This window comes from Macrobrachium rosenbergii, chromosome 52 (assembly GCF_040412425.1).
Source record: "Macrobrachium rosenbergii isolate ZJJX-2024 chromosome 52, ASM4041242v1, whole genome shotgun sequence".
NCBI classification, from domain to species: Eukaryota; Metazoa; Arthropoda; class Malacostraca; order Decapoda; family Palaemonidae; genus Macrobrachium; species Macrobrachium rosenbergii.
Window position 1 is genome coordinate 427,645 of NC_089792.1, and position 20,000 is coordinate 447,644.

At 36.5% G+C, this 20,000-nt stretch overlaps 1 protein-coding gene across 1 annotated transcript; it reads right to left on the minus strand.

Moving 5' to 3' along the window:
* Positions 1–9,728: 9,728 nt before the first annotated feature.
* LOC136833979 (uncharacterized) lies at positions 9,729–13,327 on the minus strand. Its single transcript, XM_067096250.1, has 2 exons — positions 13,188–13,327; positions 9,729–10,203 (listed from the first exon to the last, which is right to left on the minus strand). The coding sequence occupies exons 1-2, from the start codon at positions 13,194–13,196 to the stop codon at positions 9,874–9,876; spliced, it is 339 nt and encodes a 112-aa protein (XP_066952351.1). The 5' UTR covers positions 13,197–13,327; the 3' UTR covers positions 9,729–9,873.
* Between the last annotated feature and the right edge of the window lie 6,673 nt (positions 13,328–20,000).

Here is a 20,000-nt window from a genome sequence, read left to right on the forward strand (position 1 = left end):
TTACAACTCTCAAACCTTTTTTACATATTTCCCAGCGCTTAGCTTTGACCTAGATTCTATATTCTCTTCTATTCCGGCTGATTAATTGTTTAATTTTAATGTTAATTAGCCTTCCTTTATTTGAAAGTGACTGATCACCTTCTGTGGTCAAGATAAGATTCACCTCAATGACATTTTCCTTCAAATTCGTAGCAATGGTAAAAACTTCGTAAAACCACAGGAAAGCAGTTTACGCTGGTTACCAAATGTCATGTAATGAGGGTGTTATGTTATGCGGAATATCCTTGGCCTTAGCAGTGACGCAGACTTCCCTTTTCCTGTGTCTTCTTATAAATTTAAAGTTACACTTGCTGTTTGCATTTGTCATTATGTATAAGAAATTACACGTGTTCAGACTCTCGTCGTTATTTATCACAAAATTGGGGAATTCTTTTTCTCGAAATCTTTGGCATAAATGTGTATTTCTTTGGGAAATTATTTTTTGAAAATCGTAGGCACATAAATGTGAATTTCTTTGGGAAATTCGTTTTTTCAAAATCGTAGGCATAAATGTGAATTTCTTTGGAAATTACTTTTGAAAACCATAGGCATAAATGTGAATTCCTTTGGGAAATTCTTTTTAAAAATCATTTGCATAAATGTGAATTTCTCTGGGAAATTCTTTCTTAAAAATCTTAGGCATAAATGTGAATTTCTTTGGGAAATTACTTTTTGAAAATCGTAGGCATAAATGTGAATTTCTGTGTGAAATTATTTGTTAAAAGTCGTAGGCATAAACGTGAATTTCTTTGGGAAATTCTTTTTTAAAAATCATAGTCATAAATGTGAAGTTCTTTGGGGAAAACCTTTTTCTAAAAAATATAGTCATAAATGTGAATTTCTTAACAGAGGTTAAACGAACATTTTGCATGGGCTGAAAGGGCCCTCAGTAAGCAATAGAGATGGTTTTGGGATTAAGTGGTTAACTAATGATAAATTCTTGAATACAACGAGTGACAGCTTTGCAGTTATTGTTTTAAGTAATTTCAAAGCTGCTCTAGAATCACTTATTGAAATTAGATTGGCCATTACAAACTAATTATTCTGTGGTTACGTATAGTACAAGAAATTACGATAAATTCAAATCTTTATGCAGAACGTGAACTGCTATTTGCTGTTTATATATACAGTATGTATGTATGTATCTCTCATATAGTATCACTCTAAACAAAAACTTAACAAATAAAATTGATACGAATTCTGAAGAAAATTAGGTAGTGATTGTTTAAACTGGCTGAATCTTGATTTGAAGCGCTACTGTCAGCCACTTGCAACTAGTTGCATAGACTATACCAAGGGAAGGTCATTAAATCAATGCCGCTTCAATACAGCAAGTCATCAATTATGGTTTTCTTGGAATTGGTGTCCCCTCAGGGGTGAATTTAGAGTCGTGTGGTTTCCTTAGGTGTATGTTGTAAAACACATTCACACACTTCATTCTTGTTAATAAATTCAGAATGTTCACACTTTTCTTATTGCTATTTCTTCAACTTATTTACAGAAGCCTGTGTTGTAAATGCATAGACACATTCACACTTGTAAATCAAGTCAGAAACTTCGAACTCTTTTGTTGCTGTTTCTTGAAATCAGCTTACAGAAGCCTGTCATGTAAATGCACAGACACATTCACACTCCTTACTTGTAAATAAATTTAAAAACTTCAACCTTTTGTTGCGATTTCGTGAAATCAGCTTCCTCAAGACATTGTTGTAAATGCACAGATACATTCACACTCTTACTTGTAAATAAAATTAGAAACTTCAACCTTTTTTTTATCGCTGTTTCTTGAAATCAGCTTCCTCAAGCCTATGTTGTAAATGCAAGAGGCATTCACACTCCTTACTTGTAAGTAAATTCAGAAACTTCAAACCCTTTTGTTGCTGTTTCTTGAAATCAACTCATTTACAGAAGCACCCTTAAGACTTACTGAACTAAGATTAAAAGACATTCAGGTTTGCATTTGCCTCGTAATGCAGGTGGAACAAGTATGTCTTTCCTCTCCTCTCCTCTCATCCCCAGACTACACAAAGGAAAATCCTTTTTAATCTTTCACTGTACTTGTTGCTTTCTTCCTGGCCGTATCCCCGACACAGGCGTCTGGCAGAAGGTGGCCACCTTCTGTCAGCCAGTACAGTTTCACAGTCCTCTGTCCCCAGCCAGGAAGAGCCCATTAGAAAATTCCCCTTGTCAACGTTCCTGCTGCGTCATTCTCTATGTAGCGAAGGTGACCTGTGCTTTATCTTCCCATTTGGCAACTATTTTTATGTGTGACATCGACAGATACAGACGCGCATGCGTACTTGGGTTCATACCAGTTCTCCAGTTTGGTTCATGGCTGCCAGAGACATGGATATGCATTTGTGAATGTTTGCTTACACACGAAACTTTGGTTCATATAGTCAATTTCTTACCTGCATCCAAGAATTATTTGCAGAACGTACTGAGGAAAGTTTTGCCTATTGTAACTCAAGAGACTTTGTTAATATATCATGTTACTGTCAAGGTAATCCGTAGTTTTCATTCTTTCCTAGTCTCCTTAAATTGTAAGTTATTACACTCAGTTACCTGTGGGGCTTTCTCCCAGTTCCACCTGTAAATCCTTGTACTTCATCTCCTTTACTTTCTGAAACTCTTTTTCTTCTTTCTCACTGAAAGCGCCCCAGTGTTTTGCCTGACAGCCTAAATTTCATAAATCAATATGTGTATTTTTAGGGGTTTAGTACCGTCGGTGCACCTCATGCATTGCACTGTAGGCATTACTTAAGGTTCCCGGAAGCGTCCCTTCGGCCCCTTACCTGCAACCCCTTCCATTCCCTTTACTGTACCTCCGTTCATAATCTCTTCCATCTTACTTCCTACCCTCTCCTAACAAATGTTTCATAGTGCAACCGCGAGGTTTTCCTCCTGTTACACCTTTCAAAACCTTTTTACTGTGAATTTTCGTTTCAGCGCTGAGTGACCTCATAGGTCCCAGAGCTTGTCCTAAATGTTATTATTCGAGAATTCCTGAAGTGCCAGTCCAGGGATTCCTAATTCCTGTCCTTCCCCAGTTCCCCGTAACAAGGGAGGTCACTGAACTCTTGTCGTGTCTGTTCTGTTGTCACGGCTTTTCCGCAGGCGCTCTTTATTCAGCTATGGGAGAAATTATGCTGTATCATTCTACCTGGGGTCCGCAGCCCATACTAATGAACCTTTTTCTTACCTTTGCTGAAACAACGGGTTCTGGCTTCACCTTATCCCTACGTCATGTCGCACCAGTATTATTATTATTGGAAACCCACAAGATTCCTGCGTATAACAGGGAGAAGAAGTTCCAGCAGATTGCTGGGCCTTGAACCAGCCTGACTACCTTCACATCTCTTGAAAAAGGGTCACAGTTAGGACCTGAGAGTACTCGAGATTAAAAGTAATATGTAAATATTTACAAGTAAACAAGTTATACACGGGAATCTTGTGGGTTTCTCTTTCCATCTTCAGAAGAAAACTGAAAGAAGTTTTTGTTTGGTTCATTATTATTATTATTATTATTATTATTATTATTATTATTGGTGAAGAAATCCAGTGTTACACCACTTAATTTTCTCATAAAAACGAGAGAGAGAGAGAGAGAGAGAGAGAGAGAGAGAGAGAGAGAGAGAGAGAGAGAGAGAGAGAGAGAGAGAGAGTAGCTTAAGAAACTTATACCAGTATGCGAACATATCAGTGTGAGTGTGCTCATGCTACTCATTGCATTTTTATAGGCTCAGCTAGAGAGAGAGAGAGAGAGAGAGAGAGAGAGAGAGAGAGAGAGAGAGAGAGAGGGGTCAAGTTTTTGTGAGAACTTTCCGGAAGAGTGCGTTTGTGAGTCAATTAACTGGTTAATCGAGTATTGCTTCACAGCAGCTTGCAACTTGCAAAACACACATTGATTTTTGTTTGATAATCATGCCGAGTATCTTTTACCAAAAATAATTATCTATATGTTAATTTATTAATTAATTTTTTTGAGAAGTGACATCCCTTCTTTCTGTATTTCCTTTACTTCCTCTTACTTATTCATAGTGAACACCAATAATAATAATAATAATAATAATAATAATAATAATAATAATAATAATAATAATAATAATCTTCTTTGGAAGCTTGAATTTCAAGCCAGTGGCCCCTTTGGTGGGGCTTGTTCCATATGGATAAGGTTCATTTTTTGAATAATAATAATAATAATAATAATAATAATAATAATAATAATAATAATAATAATAATAATAATAATAATAATAATAAGAATAATAATAATATTCTTTGGAAGCTTGAATTCCAAGTTAATCCTTTTGTGGGCTTGTACCATATGAATAAGGTTCATATTCTGAATAATAATAATAATAATAATAATAATAATAATAATAATAATAATAATAATAATAATAATAATAATAATACGCCTTTTATTGCGATTTCTTATTTAGAGCATTTTTTTTAACTTTAGCATTTTTTCAATATTATTTTGTATTTTCAAAATTCTGGAAATTCTCAAAGAATTTAAACATTGTTTCAAACAAATATCTTAAAGATTTTGGAGATTTTAAATTTTATATTTATCTTTTTCTGAAATGTCTCTTGAAAAAACAAAAAGCCAACAGTGATATTGAATGAATATTTTTACTTCTGCGTCTGTCATCTCAACCGAAAAACAGGCCGTGTCCGAAACCGTGTCCAAAGAAGGGTCTGTGGTGGTGATGGTGATAGCCGTGATGGTGATGACCGTGATGGTGATGACCGTGGTGGTGATGACCGAACCCGTGTCCGAATCTTTGCGGGCTTGGGTCTGTTTTCAGGTCTGGGCAGGGCCAGGGGGGCTGGACCGGGAAGCCAGGGCCACTCCCAAAATGAGGTTCAGGATAAAGGCTACGAGTACCTGAAATATGCAAGGCATTGTTTACGTCAGTGTGGACGTCGCGCATGCGCACATCTGCGCAGGTGCTCCTTGCCCTTGCGTACATAAACAAATCCATTTCTCTCTCTCTCTCTCTTTATATATATATATATATATATATATATATATATATATATATATATATATATATATATATATATATATATGTGTACAACTGAATCACGAGAGTATGGAACGTGATAAATATATAACTAAAAACAAAATCCACGAAGGAAAGAGCAACAATGGAGTGCTGCAAGGCCTTTCGACTTTAGTCCTTTACTTAGCAGACTCAGGCTAAGTAAAGGACTATAAGTCGAAAGGCCTTGCAGCACTCCATTGTTTCTCTTTCCTTTAATGATTTTGTCTTTATATATATATATATATATATCTGTATATATGTAAATAAACAAACAAACCGGGTCTCTATTGAGATACGCTGCAAATCAGATACTGTTATTCAGTCGACTATTGTGGGTCACAGCTGGGTGGGGAAGGTCTTGATGAAACCAGGAAATGTATATATATATATATATATATATATATATATATATATATATATATATAATATATATATATATATATATATATATATATATATATATATATATATATATATATATATATATATATATATATATATATATATAAATTTTTTTTTTTATTCACCAAATCCTTTCAAGCAACAATCTTCGTTTTCACATTATGTACCTCTTTCCTGATGAGTGTCAGGTTTGTATTTTTTTTCCACACACTCTTTAAAGTTAACGTATCTATTCTATTTTATATATAGGCTAATTCATCAAGATCCACACTTAAGCAACCGCCTCCCCTCAAGGTTAGAGCCAAGATATTGCTCAAATCTAAAGATATTTTATTCCAATTCGAGGTTTTATGTTGCGTAAAGACGATTTGACGTTTTGTGGGTCGTAACTCTCTCTCTCTCTCTCTCTCTCTCTCTCTTTGCTGGCCTGTTCATCATTTTGTGGGGACAGTTTCATGAAATTTTTCGTATTTCTGTTACGGATACGTATCGTGACTCTCTCTCTCTCTCTCTCTCTCTCTCTCTCTCTCTCTCTCTCTCTCTCTCCCTTCGGGTGATGGAGAGAGCAAAGAACAAACTGGACTGAACACTACAAAATATCTTACCTCTTTCTCTCTCTCTCTCTCTCTCTCTCTCTCTCTCTCTCTCTCTCTCTCTCTCTCTCTCTCTCTCTTCGGGTGATCGAGAAAGCATTATGAACAAACTGGACTGAACACTTCACGATAACTTACCAATTTCATAGCGTACTCTCTCTCTCTCTCTCTCTCTCTCTCTCTCTCTCTCTCTCTCTCTCTCTCTCTCTCTCTCTTCAGGTGATCGAGAGAGCAAAAGAACAAACTGGACTGAACACTACAAAGTAACTTACCAATTTCAAAGTATATTCTCTCTCTCTCTCTCTCTCTCTCTCTCTCTCTCTCTCTCTCTCTCTCTCTCTCCGGGTGATCGAGGAAGCAATATGAACAGACTGGACTGAACATACAAAATAACTTACCAATTTCATCATCGCGTCTCTCTCTCTCTCTCTCTCTCTCTCTCTCTCTCTCTCTCTCTCTCTCTCTCTCTCTCTCTCTCTCTCTTCTCTTCGGGTGATCGAGAAAGCATTATGAACAACCTGGACTGAACACTACAAAGTAACTTACCAATTTTATAGTATATATTCTCTCTCTCTCTCTCTCTCTCTCTCTCTCTCTCTCTCTCTCTCTCTCTCTCTCTCTCTCTCTCTCTCTCTCTCTCCGGGTGATCGAGAAAGCAATATGAACAAACTGGACTGAACACTACAAAATAACTTACCAATTTCATTGCGTCGTCTCTCTCTCTCTCTCTTCGGGTGATCGAGAAAGCAAAGAACAAACTGGACTGAACACTACAAAATATCTTACCAATTTTATCGTGTCGTTTCTCTCTCTCTCTCTCTCTCTCTCTCTCTCTCTCTCTCTCTCTCTCTCCGGGTGATCGAGAAAGCCAAAGAACTTACCAGTTTCATCGCGTCGTCTCTCTCTCTCTCTCTCTCTCTCTCTCTCTCTCTCTCTCTCTCTCTCCAGACGAGAAATAACGGATGGGAACTAGAATTGAAGAGATACAACACATCTCAGTGTGGGAACTTCGTTACGTACAAGATATGTGACACGTGGAATAAACTGCCACCAGAAGTTGTCAACAATAACAGTGTGGAAGAAGATTTTAAAAGAAAGCTGGACAAAATCATTAGAACACTGTGAATGAACAGTAGAACCTGCTCCTAGGATGTCTCCTCGGATGGACTTATAAGTCTTTGAGACATCCTAATCCTTGTAACTCTCTCTCTCTCTCTCTCTCTCTCTCTCTCTCTCTCTCTCTCTCTCTCTCCGGGTGATCGAGAAAGCAAAGAAAACTTACCAATTTCATCTCGTCGAATCGATCTACCTGTAGTTTTCAGGAGTAAATAAATAACAATAGCAAATCTCGTTCCGGTGAGGACAGCTTCGCTTCTGGCAAACTGCGCGACAGACTGAAGGAAGTGTTGTTGCCGGAAAGGTCATTTATAGGCAACGAAGCGCATGGGTACGTAATAACATTGTGGATCTCTTCTTGAGGGTGTACTAGGGGGTATGCAAATGGTGATAGCCAGTTGCCAGAAGGAAAAAAAAAAAATCACGTGAATTTCGTCCGTAGGTTTGTTCAAGACCGGAAGAACGTGGCCGCTTAACTTGTCGATCATATCTTTAAATCACATTCTCTGATATTCTCCTCGATAAATCTTTATTAGAGGATAATGAGGGAAAATTATTGCTGTAACGCAGAACACTCCGTGAGTTGCGACACATTCAGTTCTGTTGTTGTTTTAATAATTCTTTCTGCTCGGGAAGACCAGCGCAGTAAACAATATCTCCCCTTGTGGAATTCCCGGAGCTTTCCAGTCTGTAGATCCAGTAGATTTGCTTATGGAAAGTAGGAGGAAGGCACTGGGTAGTTGGGGGGAGAGGATGGAAGGGGAGAGGAGGGAGGAAGGGAGGAATGGAAGGCAGGAGGGAGATAATTGTCACAACAATAGCCTCTTGGGCAATTTTCTTTTTGCAGGTCACGTGACATGTGCTGTAGGTTTTTCCAAGGCTTTTGCGTGTTCAATTTGCTAAATTGTCACGTCTTTCTTTGTTTTGTAATATGCGCACACATTACATTTATATACATAACTGCATACAGATATAGGGATGCTTTGTAAGCTTCAAAGTATAAAGTATTTATATATTCATGCATAATGTATACCCATTAGGAATGTGTATATATCTGTAAGGACAAAACAGAGACTTTTAATTTTAGTTGGGGTGAGTTAATTCTGGGAAGTGTGAAGTATGTGCTTTCAACACCCAGTTTGTGAAATTTATGCATATGAGCCTCAGTGTTAGTAAATGAAGGCAGCACTAAATCAGTCTGGAGAAGCCTGAGTTAACATCCATTCCCTAAGCTGTTTTGGGTGTAACTAGATACATCTGTAAGGGAATTGTAATGGCCTGGGTTTTTACTGTGAGATATTGCTTGTCATATGGAAAATGCCTAGAATCAAAGTATAATCATTTGTTTAATTGAATGTACATTTTTCAGTAAGCTTATAGAGAAGATTGGAGACTGGTCTGATACTGCTACAGTTTCCATCTATACAAACTTTATAGGGACGGGCATAATTTTACAATATTTCACCTTCTAAGTTATTCCCTGTAGGGGTGTAGAGCGTGAGGTGCACTGTAGGCATTACTTAGGTTCTTTGCAACGTCCCTTCGGCCCTTAGCTGCAACCCCTTTCATTCCTGTTACTGTACCTCTGTTCAGCTTCTCTTTCTTCCGTCTTACTTCCCACCCTTTCCTAACAATTGTTTCACAGTGCAACTGCGACGCTTTCCTCCTGTTACACCTTTAAATCCTTTTTGCTTTCAGTTTCCTTTTCAGCGCTGAATGACCCCATAGGTACCTGTGCTTTGCCTTAGGCCGAGATTTTATATTCTATTCCATTCCACAATGAAATGGAATGAGTTAAATAAGCATCCCCGGAATCTAGCAGAGCAGTGAGAGAAACCACCTGGATTCCCAAGAGTCTAAGTGCAGTTTAAAACTTCTTGAAAGAACAAGCAAAATGTCGTGAGTTTTGGCTTAGGATGACCCCATAAGAATTCATTATAATGATATTTTATAAAGCATTAAACTGCCGTATGTTGAGGATTTCAGATTTCTTGTCCAGCAGGGGCCAGTCGCATCAGGGCACCTCACGTGGTGTACTGTAGGTGTTACAAAGGGTGTTTGTAGTGTCCCTTTGACCCCTAGCTTCAACCACTTTCTCTTACTTCCTTTCTTTAATCTTGCTGTCAAGATTCTCCCAACTATTACTTCTCAGTCCACCAGTTCACCTGTTAGAGTTTCTCCTAGTTCCATCTTAGATCCTTGTACTTCATTTCCTTTAGTCTATGAATCTCTAGATCTTGCTGTCTAACCACTTAAACTCTCTCTTTTCACTGTCTTAAGCGCTGACTGGCTGGAAGTACCCCACTGCTCGGCTTGACAGCCTAAATTTTATGAAATCGATCAACTTTCCCCTGTATGATGAAGTCTTATCTTCAGAACATGAAGCCACACCAGTGAGCTGGTGACTCATCCCGCCTGGAATCAAGTCGACCATATATATTTCCCATTTTGTGGATATTATTTCCAATATACCCTTTTTGAGCTCCTGATATTTTTTGTTGGTATTTTGAAGAAGAGATTCAAAGGGATTCTAAAGGTCTATTTTGCATTTTTCACAAACATGATCTTTTGTATAAAAATGTATACAAAACAAAGAGTTAATTTTTTGGCTGGATCAGTAAATATTTTTAAGATATAAATTAATTCTTATTATTGTAGATTTTTACTTTCTAATTCCATCTTAGCCGAAAAATCCCACCATGGTGGTGGTGGTGGTGATGACCATGCCCAAATCCGCCACCACCAAAGCCTCCTCCAAACCGGGGCCAAATCCTCCACCGTCCGGGGCCAAATCCTCCGCCAAATCCTTGGCCAAATCCTCCACCAAATCCTTTGGCCAAATCCTCCAAGACCCCTAATCCTCCCAATCCGAGGAATCTGTTTTGGGGATTGGCCTCAGGGCTGGCATCTGCATCGGGATTGGGCACTGCCACTGGCGATGGGTCAGGGAAGGCCAGGGCCACAGCCACGAGCGCGCTGAGAGCGAGTCCTGCGATAACCTGGAACGAAGGAAATAGGATCTGTTTGAGCTGATGCCTGCTGAGGGAAGTGTAAAATATATAATCGAGTGAAATAAAGAAAGAAGATCCGTATGAACTTTTAACTTGTGAGAGGAGATGAAAAATCGTATAATGTATTGAATAGTAATAGTCTTCAGTTTAAGTCCCAAGAATAGAATCCGGAGTTGTAACACCTTAAGCTAGTTTACCAAAATAAAGGAAATTGGACCTGATTGAGTTTTATACCTGAGAAGACAAGTGAATGTACTGAAATGGAGATTAAAAGTCATAAATTTAAGTCTAGATAAAGTCCAGAGACAAAACGCCCCAAGCTAGTTCACCAAAGTAAAGGAAATTGGATATGTTTGAGCTTATATACGGAAATGCAAGGTATAGGTCATTAAGTTTTAAGTCCAAATAGAATTCAAGCCAGTTCAATACATAGGGAGGTCATACCATCAGTGCACGTGGTGCACTGTAGGTTTTACTAAAGGTTGCTTTGCAGTATCCCTTCCTTAGGCCCCAAGCTGCTTTACCCACTTTGTAGCTATTTATTTATGTCCATTCATGCTTTATTTCTTCCATCTTGTAGTTTCTGACACATAATCAGGCAAGTGTAATAAGTCCAACAATCCAGTGAATGAATTGCCTAGCCTATTTGATGTTGGGCCTGTTGTTCCAGTAGTCTAGCCTTAAACTGTTCGCTGAAAGTGTCCTAGCACGGGTTTTATAGCCTAAGCTCAGTGGTCCTCAACCTTTTTTGGCCATTGCACCCTTTGAAAGTGTCCCAGTGTGGGTTTTATAGCCTAAGCTCAGTGGTTCTCAAACTTTTTTGGCCCATGCACCCTTTGAAAGTGTCCCAGTGTGGGTTTTATAGCCTAAGCTCAGTGGTTCTCAACTTTTTTTTGGCCCATGCACCCTTTGACAGTGTCCCAGTGTGGGTTTTATAGCCTAAGCTCAGTGGTCTCAACCTTTTTTGGCCATACACCCTTTGAAAGTGTCCCAGTGTGGGCTTTATAGCCGAAGCTCAGTGGTTCTCAACCTTTTTTGGCCCATGCACTCTTTCACCATATGTCAGAATGTTATTCCCCACTTTTCCAAAACTGTCTGCCTCAAAAGGTGCATTCCAAATAGTATGCAAATAATACTATAAATCCTTGGCCACAATTCCTCCCCTGAAACACTAAATTCCCCTGGTTGAGAACCAATTAATATGATTGAGAGCTATTGGCTTTAATAAGTCAGTCAATCAAGCAAGTTCAAGGAAACAAAAGCTTTATTAGGCCATAACTGTTTGCCATCACCAGAGTTTTCTGTTGTGAATGTGGTAACGTGGGCTTTCCTTTCGTTTCCAGTTCTGGAGAAAGGATTTAAACCAGGAAGCACAAGGGAAGGCACGAAAATTCTGAATATTGTAGCAGATGGGTAACAGACTAGACATTGAAACTTTGTAGAGTTTTGACCGATAACTATGTGAGTCATAATATGTTGTTTACTTTGTAAAATTGGTGTTCTCGCTTCTGACCCTGCTAAGAAAACAGTTCATGACATCAAAATTGTTCTTGTCATAATCAAGGGGTGACCTCAGTTTGATTTGGTCTCTGTATTCAGAATGATACAGCTTTCAAATCTGATAATATATTTTTCTTATTTGTATAAACTATCTTATGGCAGGTGTATTTCATGGGTCAAAACTGACATAGTAAATTGTGTATAGCATCTTGATGGATACTTGATTATCAAATTCACAGGACTTGAATGTGTTACAGTCTTTACTGTATACTATGAATATATATATATATATATATATATATATATATATATATATATATATATATATATATATATATATATATATATACAGTATACACACACATATATATATGTATGTAAGTATGTATGTGTGTATATGTATATATATGTATGCATGTGTGTATGTATATATGTATGTGTATATATATATATGTATGCATATATAAAATATAAATATGTATATGAATATATACTGTATATGTATATATATATATATATATATATATATATATATATATATATATATATATATATATATATATATATATATATATATATATATATATATATTGATATGTGTGTGTGTGTATGTGTATGTGTTGAGATCACGGTCGTAAAGATTTAAAGAATGGCGTGACAGAACAAAAAATATTCATTTGATTCTTTAAATTTCATCTCGCCTGTCTGTATGAACCCTGGTAATTCATTAACATAAGCATCGTATGATGCTGTGATGAGCCCACGAAGTGTTTCTTGCCAACCCTTTTTTTTTTTTTTTTTTTTTTTTATAATTTTCTGAATCGAAATTCAGGAATTTATAATTATAAAAACGTAATCTCTCTTCATCATGTATTTTATAATTTACTTTCATTTCATCTATTTTTTTAAATTAATTTGTGGATTTATTTAATTTAATAATAATAATAATAATAATAATAATAATAATAATAATAATAATAATAATAATAATATCTTTCCCTTGTGCCAATGAATGGTTGAGTGAACACACACACACACACATAAAAATGCATAGAATGAAATAAACTTAGGAAAACTAATAATAATAATAATAATAATAATAATAATAATAACATAATAATAATAATAATAATAATAATAATAATTCTCCCTTGTGAATGAATGATTGCACACATACATCATAATACAGTATATATATATATATATATATATATATATATATATATATATATATATATATATATATATATGTATGTATATATATAAATATACTGTATAAAATATATATATATATATATATATATATATATATATATATATATATATATATATATATATATATGTATATATATATACACAGTATATATTGTACATATATGTATATATATAATTTATATAGCTAAATCAATACACAGAACGAAATAAACTCAAGAAAACTTGAATAAAAAAAAGAAATGGCTCAATCAACTCACCAACTTCATGGCGTCTATTGAAGTGGATTTTACAAAGGAAGAGAGGAAAGCGCTTGAGTGATGCTATAAGCCAAAACTCCGGGATAGACTGAGGTATTCAGTGGCTTGGAAGATCTTTTATACTTCGCGGGACACAGGAAGGGCATGCGTGCGCGTCGGCGGTACCTCCGGAGGGGTGGCTGGGTGGCTGTCTTGAAGGTGACGCCGGCGGAGGAGGTTACCAGTTGCCAGAGTTAGCATAAATCTACGAAGGAAAAAAAAAAAGAGGAAGAAGAAAAGTTGTTGGGCGTGTTGGTGATTCAAGAACAGGAAGCGGTGACGTAGTTATGGGTCGGAATGTTTCTGCTGAAACTTTCTCTCTCTCTCACACTCTCACTCTCACTCTCACTCTCTCTCTCTCTCTCTCTCTCTCTCTCTCTCTCTCTCTCTCTCACTGGAACGTCAGTGAATGAGGTCGTCATCTTGTACAGCGAGCGAAGGTTAAGGGAGAGTTATTCTAGAGCGAAGTGTATTGGAATTTATTGAGTGTGTTGAATCGCGAAGCCGGCAACTCGAGGGCGCTTGCTAGGCCTAATGGCTCCCCAGAGATCCGCGCGGGAAGGTCAAGCAAGCAGATCAAAACAACGGCTCTCCGGAATTCCCCCCGGGGGGGGGGGGGGATTTAGAGCTTAATGGTTTTGCTTTGCGAAAAGGGAGACTCGGTGTTGGGGAATTTGCAAAATATGGGGAATATACCAGGATTACCAAAACAGGTGGGAAGGGAGGAGATTTATCATTTGCCATTTCTCTCTCTCTCTCTCTCTCTCTCTCTCTCTCTCTCTCTCTCTCCACCTGCTCGCTGGGGTGGGCAAGCGTGGGCGTGGGATTGTACTCTTCGTCTTCCCAAGGCTTATCGCCATTGTCTTGTTTTAGATCTTTGGTAGGCTTGTGATTTACGTATATATATATATATATATATATATATATATATATATATATATATATATATATATATATATATATATATATATATATATGTTATAATGTTTATTTATAAATATATATATATATATATATATATATATATATATACATACATATACAGTAGTTTTATTTTATTTAAGGTTAAAGTTAGCCATGATCGTCCGTCTGGCACCGCTAAAGTGCCAACAACGCAGGCCACCACCGGGCCATGGCTGAATGTTTCGTGGGCTGCGGCTAAGAGTTTCATTGGCCGTGGTTGAGAGTTTCATACAACATTATATGCTGTACAGAAAACTCTATTGCACCGAAGAAACTTCGGCGCCACTCTTTTTGCTTATTTATTTAATATTTCTGGAGTATTCAATATGAAAATGTGTTTTAAATATTTTGCTGTCAACTTTTCCAAAAAGGTCGACTTAACAAGTTTCTATCATTAGATTTTGAAAAACATTCAGCTTCCATATGATTTTCATTTATCGTATCATGTGATTTATTTATTCTGTAGCTCATAAATAGGTCTCTTTTTTTTATTGCTGTATGCTTGCGAAACTCTATAGTAGTTTTTATGGTAATTTTTTTCTGTGGGAAGAAGTTTTTTTTAATACCGGAAATGTTCTATTTTATTTATGGTATTTAATTATATTTTTGTAGCACATAAACTGGTCCTTTTTTTTATACTGGTCCTTTTTATTACTGTATGCTTGCGATATTATTTCATGTTTTTCTTTTAATTTTTTCTGTAGGAAGTACTTTTTTTTATACCAGAAATGTCCCACTTACTTTCATAGAAGGTTATACCAACACCTTGACCTTCTACTATGGTTTTTTCAAGCACAGAAAAAGAATATATATATATATATATTTATATATGCATATATACAGTACATGTATATGTATATATATATATATATATTTATATGCATATACATATATATATAAATGCATATATATATATATATGTATATATATATATGTATGTATGTATGTATGTATGTGTGTGTGTTGCCTTGCATATATAACGCAGCTTGTAACAGTGTCCTCTGCACTGCCACAAAGTCTGTTCCACAGCTCAGCAATATAGAACTAATATAGATTTTACGACACCAAGAACGTGGCCCTGTGGTTCCTCAAAAGACTAGGAAAGCAGGTATTCTGCAAGACGCGTGTGACTCTTTAAAGTTGAAAGAGGCCAGGTAATAAATCCTAAATATTAGAGAAATTTAGCTTTAGAGTTCAACATATATGTAAAATCTCTCAGGATCGCCAGACATATTTGGCCTTGAGGGAAATTGGATGTTTCTTGACGTTTTAAGATTTTCTGAACGACTGCACCAATATGCAGTAAATGTAAATGTGCCTCGCTGTCGAACTTCTCCAAAGTTCCAGAGGTCCTTCATTCCTCCTCACAGCGTTGGGCTGTGGGACGCAGCCTCCCTCCTGAGGAAGTCGTGCAATTGGAACTTCCGAAGTTCAAGCGAAGATGCGATGCGTTACCCCCTAATACAATTTAACTTGTATTTTAATGATTTACTTATTTTTAAAATTTATTTATTTATTTGTTAATTTCTTTTTTTCTGTTTTAATAGGTGATCTCTTCTTTCTGCATTTCCCATTACCTTCTGTTACTTCTTTCTAGTGAACACCATAATATTCTTTGGAAGCTTAAAGAATTTCAAGTCAGTGGCCCCTGTGGTGGGCTTGTTCCTTGTGAATAGGGATCATCTTCTGAATAATAATAATAATAATAATTAGACTCTTCTCGTATGCATACCATCATCTGTTAGTACTCGGGTTTCTTAGGTTGCCATAGGAATCTTGAGACTCTTAATTAATAAGAGACATTATTCAAACACATCCTGGCATGTTTATTTTGATTTTATTTGAGTTTTTGAACGCAGATGTTTGTTTGTTTTCTATAAACAGAATCATAGCGTCTGTTTTCTATAAACAGAATCATAGCGTCAGCTGTCGTTATAACATTATGACAGGATTTATTTGAAAAAATAAACAAAGGAAGTCAAATGGTTTGTTATTATTATTATTATTATTATTATTATTATTATTATTATTATTATTATTATTATTATTATTATTATTACTCAGAAGGTGAACCCTATTCATATGAAACAAGCCTACCATAATGGCCATTGACCTTGAAATTCAAGCTTCCAAAGAATATTATGGTGCTCAGAAAGATGTAACAGAGGGTAATGGGAAATAAGAGAGAGGAGATCTAGAAAACGGATAAATGAATGAATAAAAAAAAAACAGATAAAATTGTAAGCACAAATAATAAAGTAAATAATAAACAGGAGACGAGTTTGTCTGATAAGACTTTTCTTAATAATCCTGAAGGATATAAATTCTCCTTAACTTTATTTGGAGTTATATTTCTTCTGTGTATTCAGTTTCATATTTTCACATATCTCTTCTGTATATTCAGTGTCATATTTCCTATCGAATAACGAAAAGAACTAGAAAGAGAGAGGTTAAAACTCATTAAGATTGATCTTTAGTTTCTGACAAGATCCTATGGAGTGTAGTTCAGTATCATACGTCTGGTTGCATGCGACTGACTGTGCTTTGCTATTGCATTCAGCATTCTCCAGGCGTATTTCAGCGCGTTCCTTTGCTCATGTCTATTCTTAGAGGGGGCGTTTTCTCTCTCTCTCTCTCTCTCTCTCTCTCTCTCTCTCTCTCTCTCTCTCTCTCTCTCTCTCTCTCTCTCGATATAATTTACATGCATTCCGTGACTCAGGATTTTAAAATTCTAGAGCGCTGTTCTAAATCTCGAATCATGGTACAGTTCAAGTTAATTCTCTCTGTCTCTCATAAGAAATTTTCTCTCTCTCTCTCTCTCTCTCTCTCTCTCATCAGGAATCATGGGACGAACTCAAAAAGAACGGAACATAGTGAATTAACGGTGAGACTTGGGATGCCCAAACCAGCTTAACAGTTTCGCGGTGTTGGTCTGTGCTTGCAAGCAGGGTATCATTTTCATATTGCGCCTCAGCACAAAATCTAAGACATACTCTCTCTCTCTCTCTCTCTCTCTCTCTCTCTCTCTCTCTCTCTCTCTCTCTCTCTCTCTCTCTCTCTCTCGGGAAGCCGAAATCAGCTTAACAGTTTCGCGGTGTTGATCTGCGCTTGGAAACAGGGTATCATTTTCATATATGACGCTTCAGCGCAAAATCTAAGATGTGATCCTGGCGTTCGAGAGATCTTCTAAAAGTCATGGAACAGGAAGGGCGTGATGTATTGAGGGTCATTGCTGTGACGTAGCAGTGGAATTGGCCGGGGGTAAACCCAAGCAAATCTTTAAAAAAAAAAAAAAATCAGGAGAAAAATACAGTTAGTTGGTCTATATTTTGGAGAACAGGAAATAAGTGACGTGCCCTGAATGATTTCTTTGTGTTTCCAGACGCAAATGAGGTCGTACTCTCCTCCTTTGAGAGCTATGGTTCTTCTTCTTCTTCTTCTTCTTCTTCTTCTTCTTCTTCTTCTTCTTCTTCTTCTTCTTCTTCTTCTTCTTCTTCTTCTTCTTCTTATTATTATTATTATTATTATTATTATTATTATTATTATTATTATTATTATTAGTATTATTTTTATTTTTTATCTTTATTTTTACTTCTATCTTCTTCTTCTTCTTCTTCTTCTTCTTCTTCTTCTTCTTCTTCTTCTTCTTCTTCTTCTTCTTCTTCTTCTTCTTCTTCTTCTTCTTCTTCTTCTTCTTATTATTATTATTATTATTATTATTATTATTTTGATTTTGATTTTTATTTTGATTTTTAATTTTATTATTATTATTATTATTATTATTATTATTATTATTATTATTATTATTATTATTATTATTATTATTATTATTATTATTATTATTATTATACAGAAGATGAACCCTATTCATGTGGAACAAGCCCACCACAGGGACCATCGACTTCGAATTCAAACTTCCAAAGAATATTACAAGTTCATTAGAAAGAAGTAACAGAAAGTAAAGGGAAATACAGAAAGAAGAGACCGCTTATTAAAAAGGAAAAAAATAAATTAACTAATTGACAAGTAAATAGATAGAATTGTAAGAGAATGATTAAAATACAAGGAGAATTCTAGCAGGCTAAAAAGGAATCTCAAGTCAGCATCCTGAATTGCGGAACGTGGAATCATAGTGTGGCATTCTCTCCTCGTGTGTCTCCCCTAGAAGGTCGAGCAAGCAAAACAACAGCTTCCCAAACAGGAATTCCCCAAGGGGCTATCTGAGTCTTTCCAAGCACCAAAGCAAGCAGATTTGCGTTGTTTCAAAAGTGAGCTGTAGTGGGAGTCGATTGGAGAATAGGAACTTATATTGGTATTATTAACATAAGAAAGGTTATTTTCAGTCTTCTTCACTGATCAAACAGCTTGCCACATAGGAATTCCCCAGGGGGTTTCTGAGTCTTCCCAAGCAAGCAAGCAAGCAGATTTGCTTTTATTTCAAAAGTGAGATTTGCTTAATTTTAAAAGGGAGCAGTTAACATAAGAACGGCTATTTTCAGTCTTCTTCAGTGATCAAACAGCCTCCCACACAGGAATTCCCCAGGGGGTTTCTGAGTCTTCCCAAGCAAGCAAGCAAGCAGATTTGCTTAATTGTAAAAAGCAAATCTGTAGTGAGAGTCGAGTAGGGATGAGACATTTTTGGGCAGTGGGTGTGTAAATTTCATTAACTTAAGAATGGCTACTTTCATTCTTCTTCACTGATCGCGTGACTGGGTTATGAACAGGCATAGCCACCCTTGACTGGACTTTCTTACCTGTTCTTATTACAGTTCGTCCCTGTTTTGGCCAACCTGAGTGTTCCATTTTTTTTTTTTTTTTTTTTTTTTTATGTTTTTGAGTTTTTGTAGTCGAAGTGCCTCTTTTTGTCACTCGATAACACATCAGAATTTCAGCTCTCTGCCTTGTCAGATTTCCAAACTAGAATTTCCAACTAGAATTTCCACAAAAGTTGAGCTGGTTAGAAGCTCTGAATATTATCAAAATCTCTGAGGCTTACTTTCTCAGAATGAGGAAAAAGTGGCGTGCGCCAGTTCGTCGAACTACTGACGAATTGTCAGGTCGAAATATGTCTTCGTGAATTTCCCCATCTTTTAAAAACAGACAGACACTTGTATCTGTATCCAGCCTTTCACCGAGGCAATATTTCTGGATCGAGGTCGAAGTAAAAGATAAAAAAAAAAGAGTCCTATTAAAGTTTCTTGTCGGTTCGTGAAAGTATCATGTATTACAAGCGACCTTCATTTTTGCACTGAAATTTCACTTCATTTCCACCTATCACGAGGTGTTGGCTAATCTGTTCGATTCGTTGCTGTAGGCTGAGCTAGCCTTATGCCAGCACAGACTGTAGCTCCTAGGTTAACCCTAGTTGGATGTTTTATCGTGGAATACCTTTCTTATATACATAAAACTCTTTTGTGTTACATGTTACAAAATTTCTAGGAACCTGAAGGCGTTGAATGCTGACGATCTGACAAATTTGTTCATTGATTTTAATGTGCTGTCGACCCCTGTTTTATTAGGTTTTTGGTTCATTAAATTAAACTGGTTTATTCCGTTGGACTTATATATCTAATCAGGTGTATCAGATTTATCTGATATTCCCTCTTATTTATCTATTTATTTATCTAGGACTGGCCACAACTAAATTGTCCCCGTAGGGGAGAAGTGCCGTCAGTTCACCCCACGGGGTGCACTGTAAACATAAGATTCTTTGCAGCGTCCCTTCGGCCCCTAGCTGCAACCCCTTTCATTCCTTTTACTGTACCTCTGTTCGTATTCTCTCGCTATCCGTCCGTTCCTAACAATTCTTTC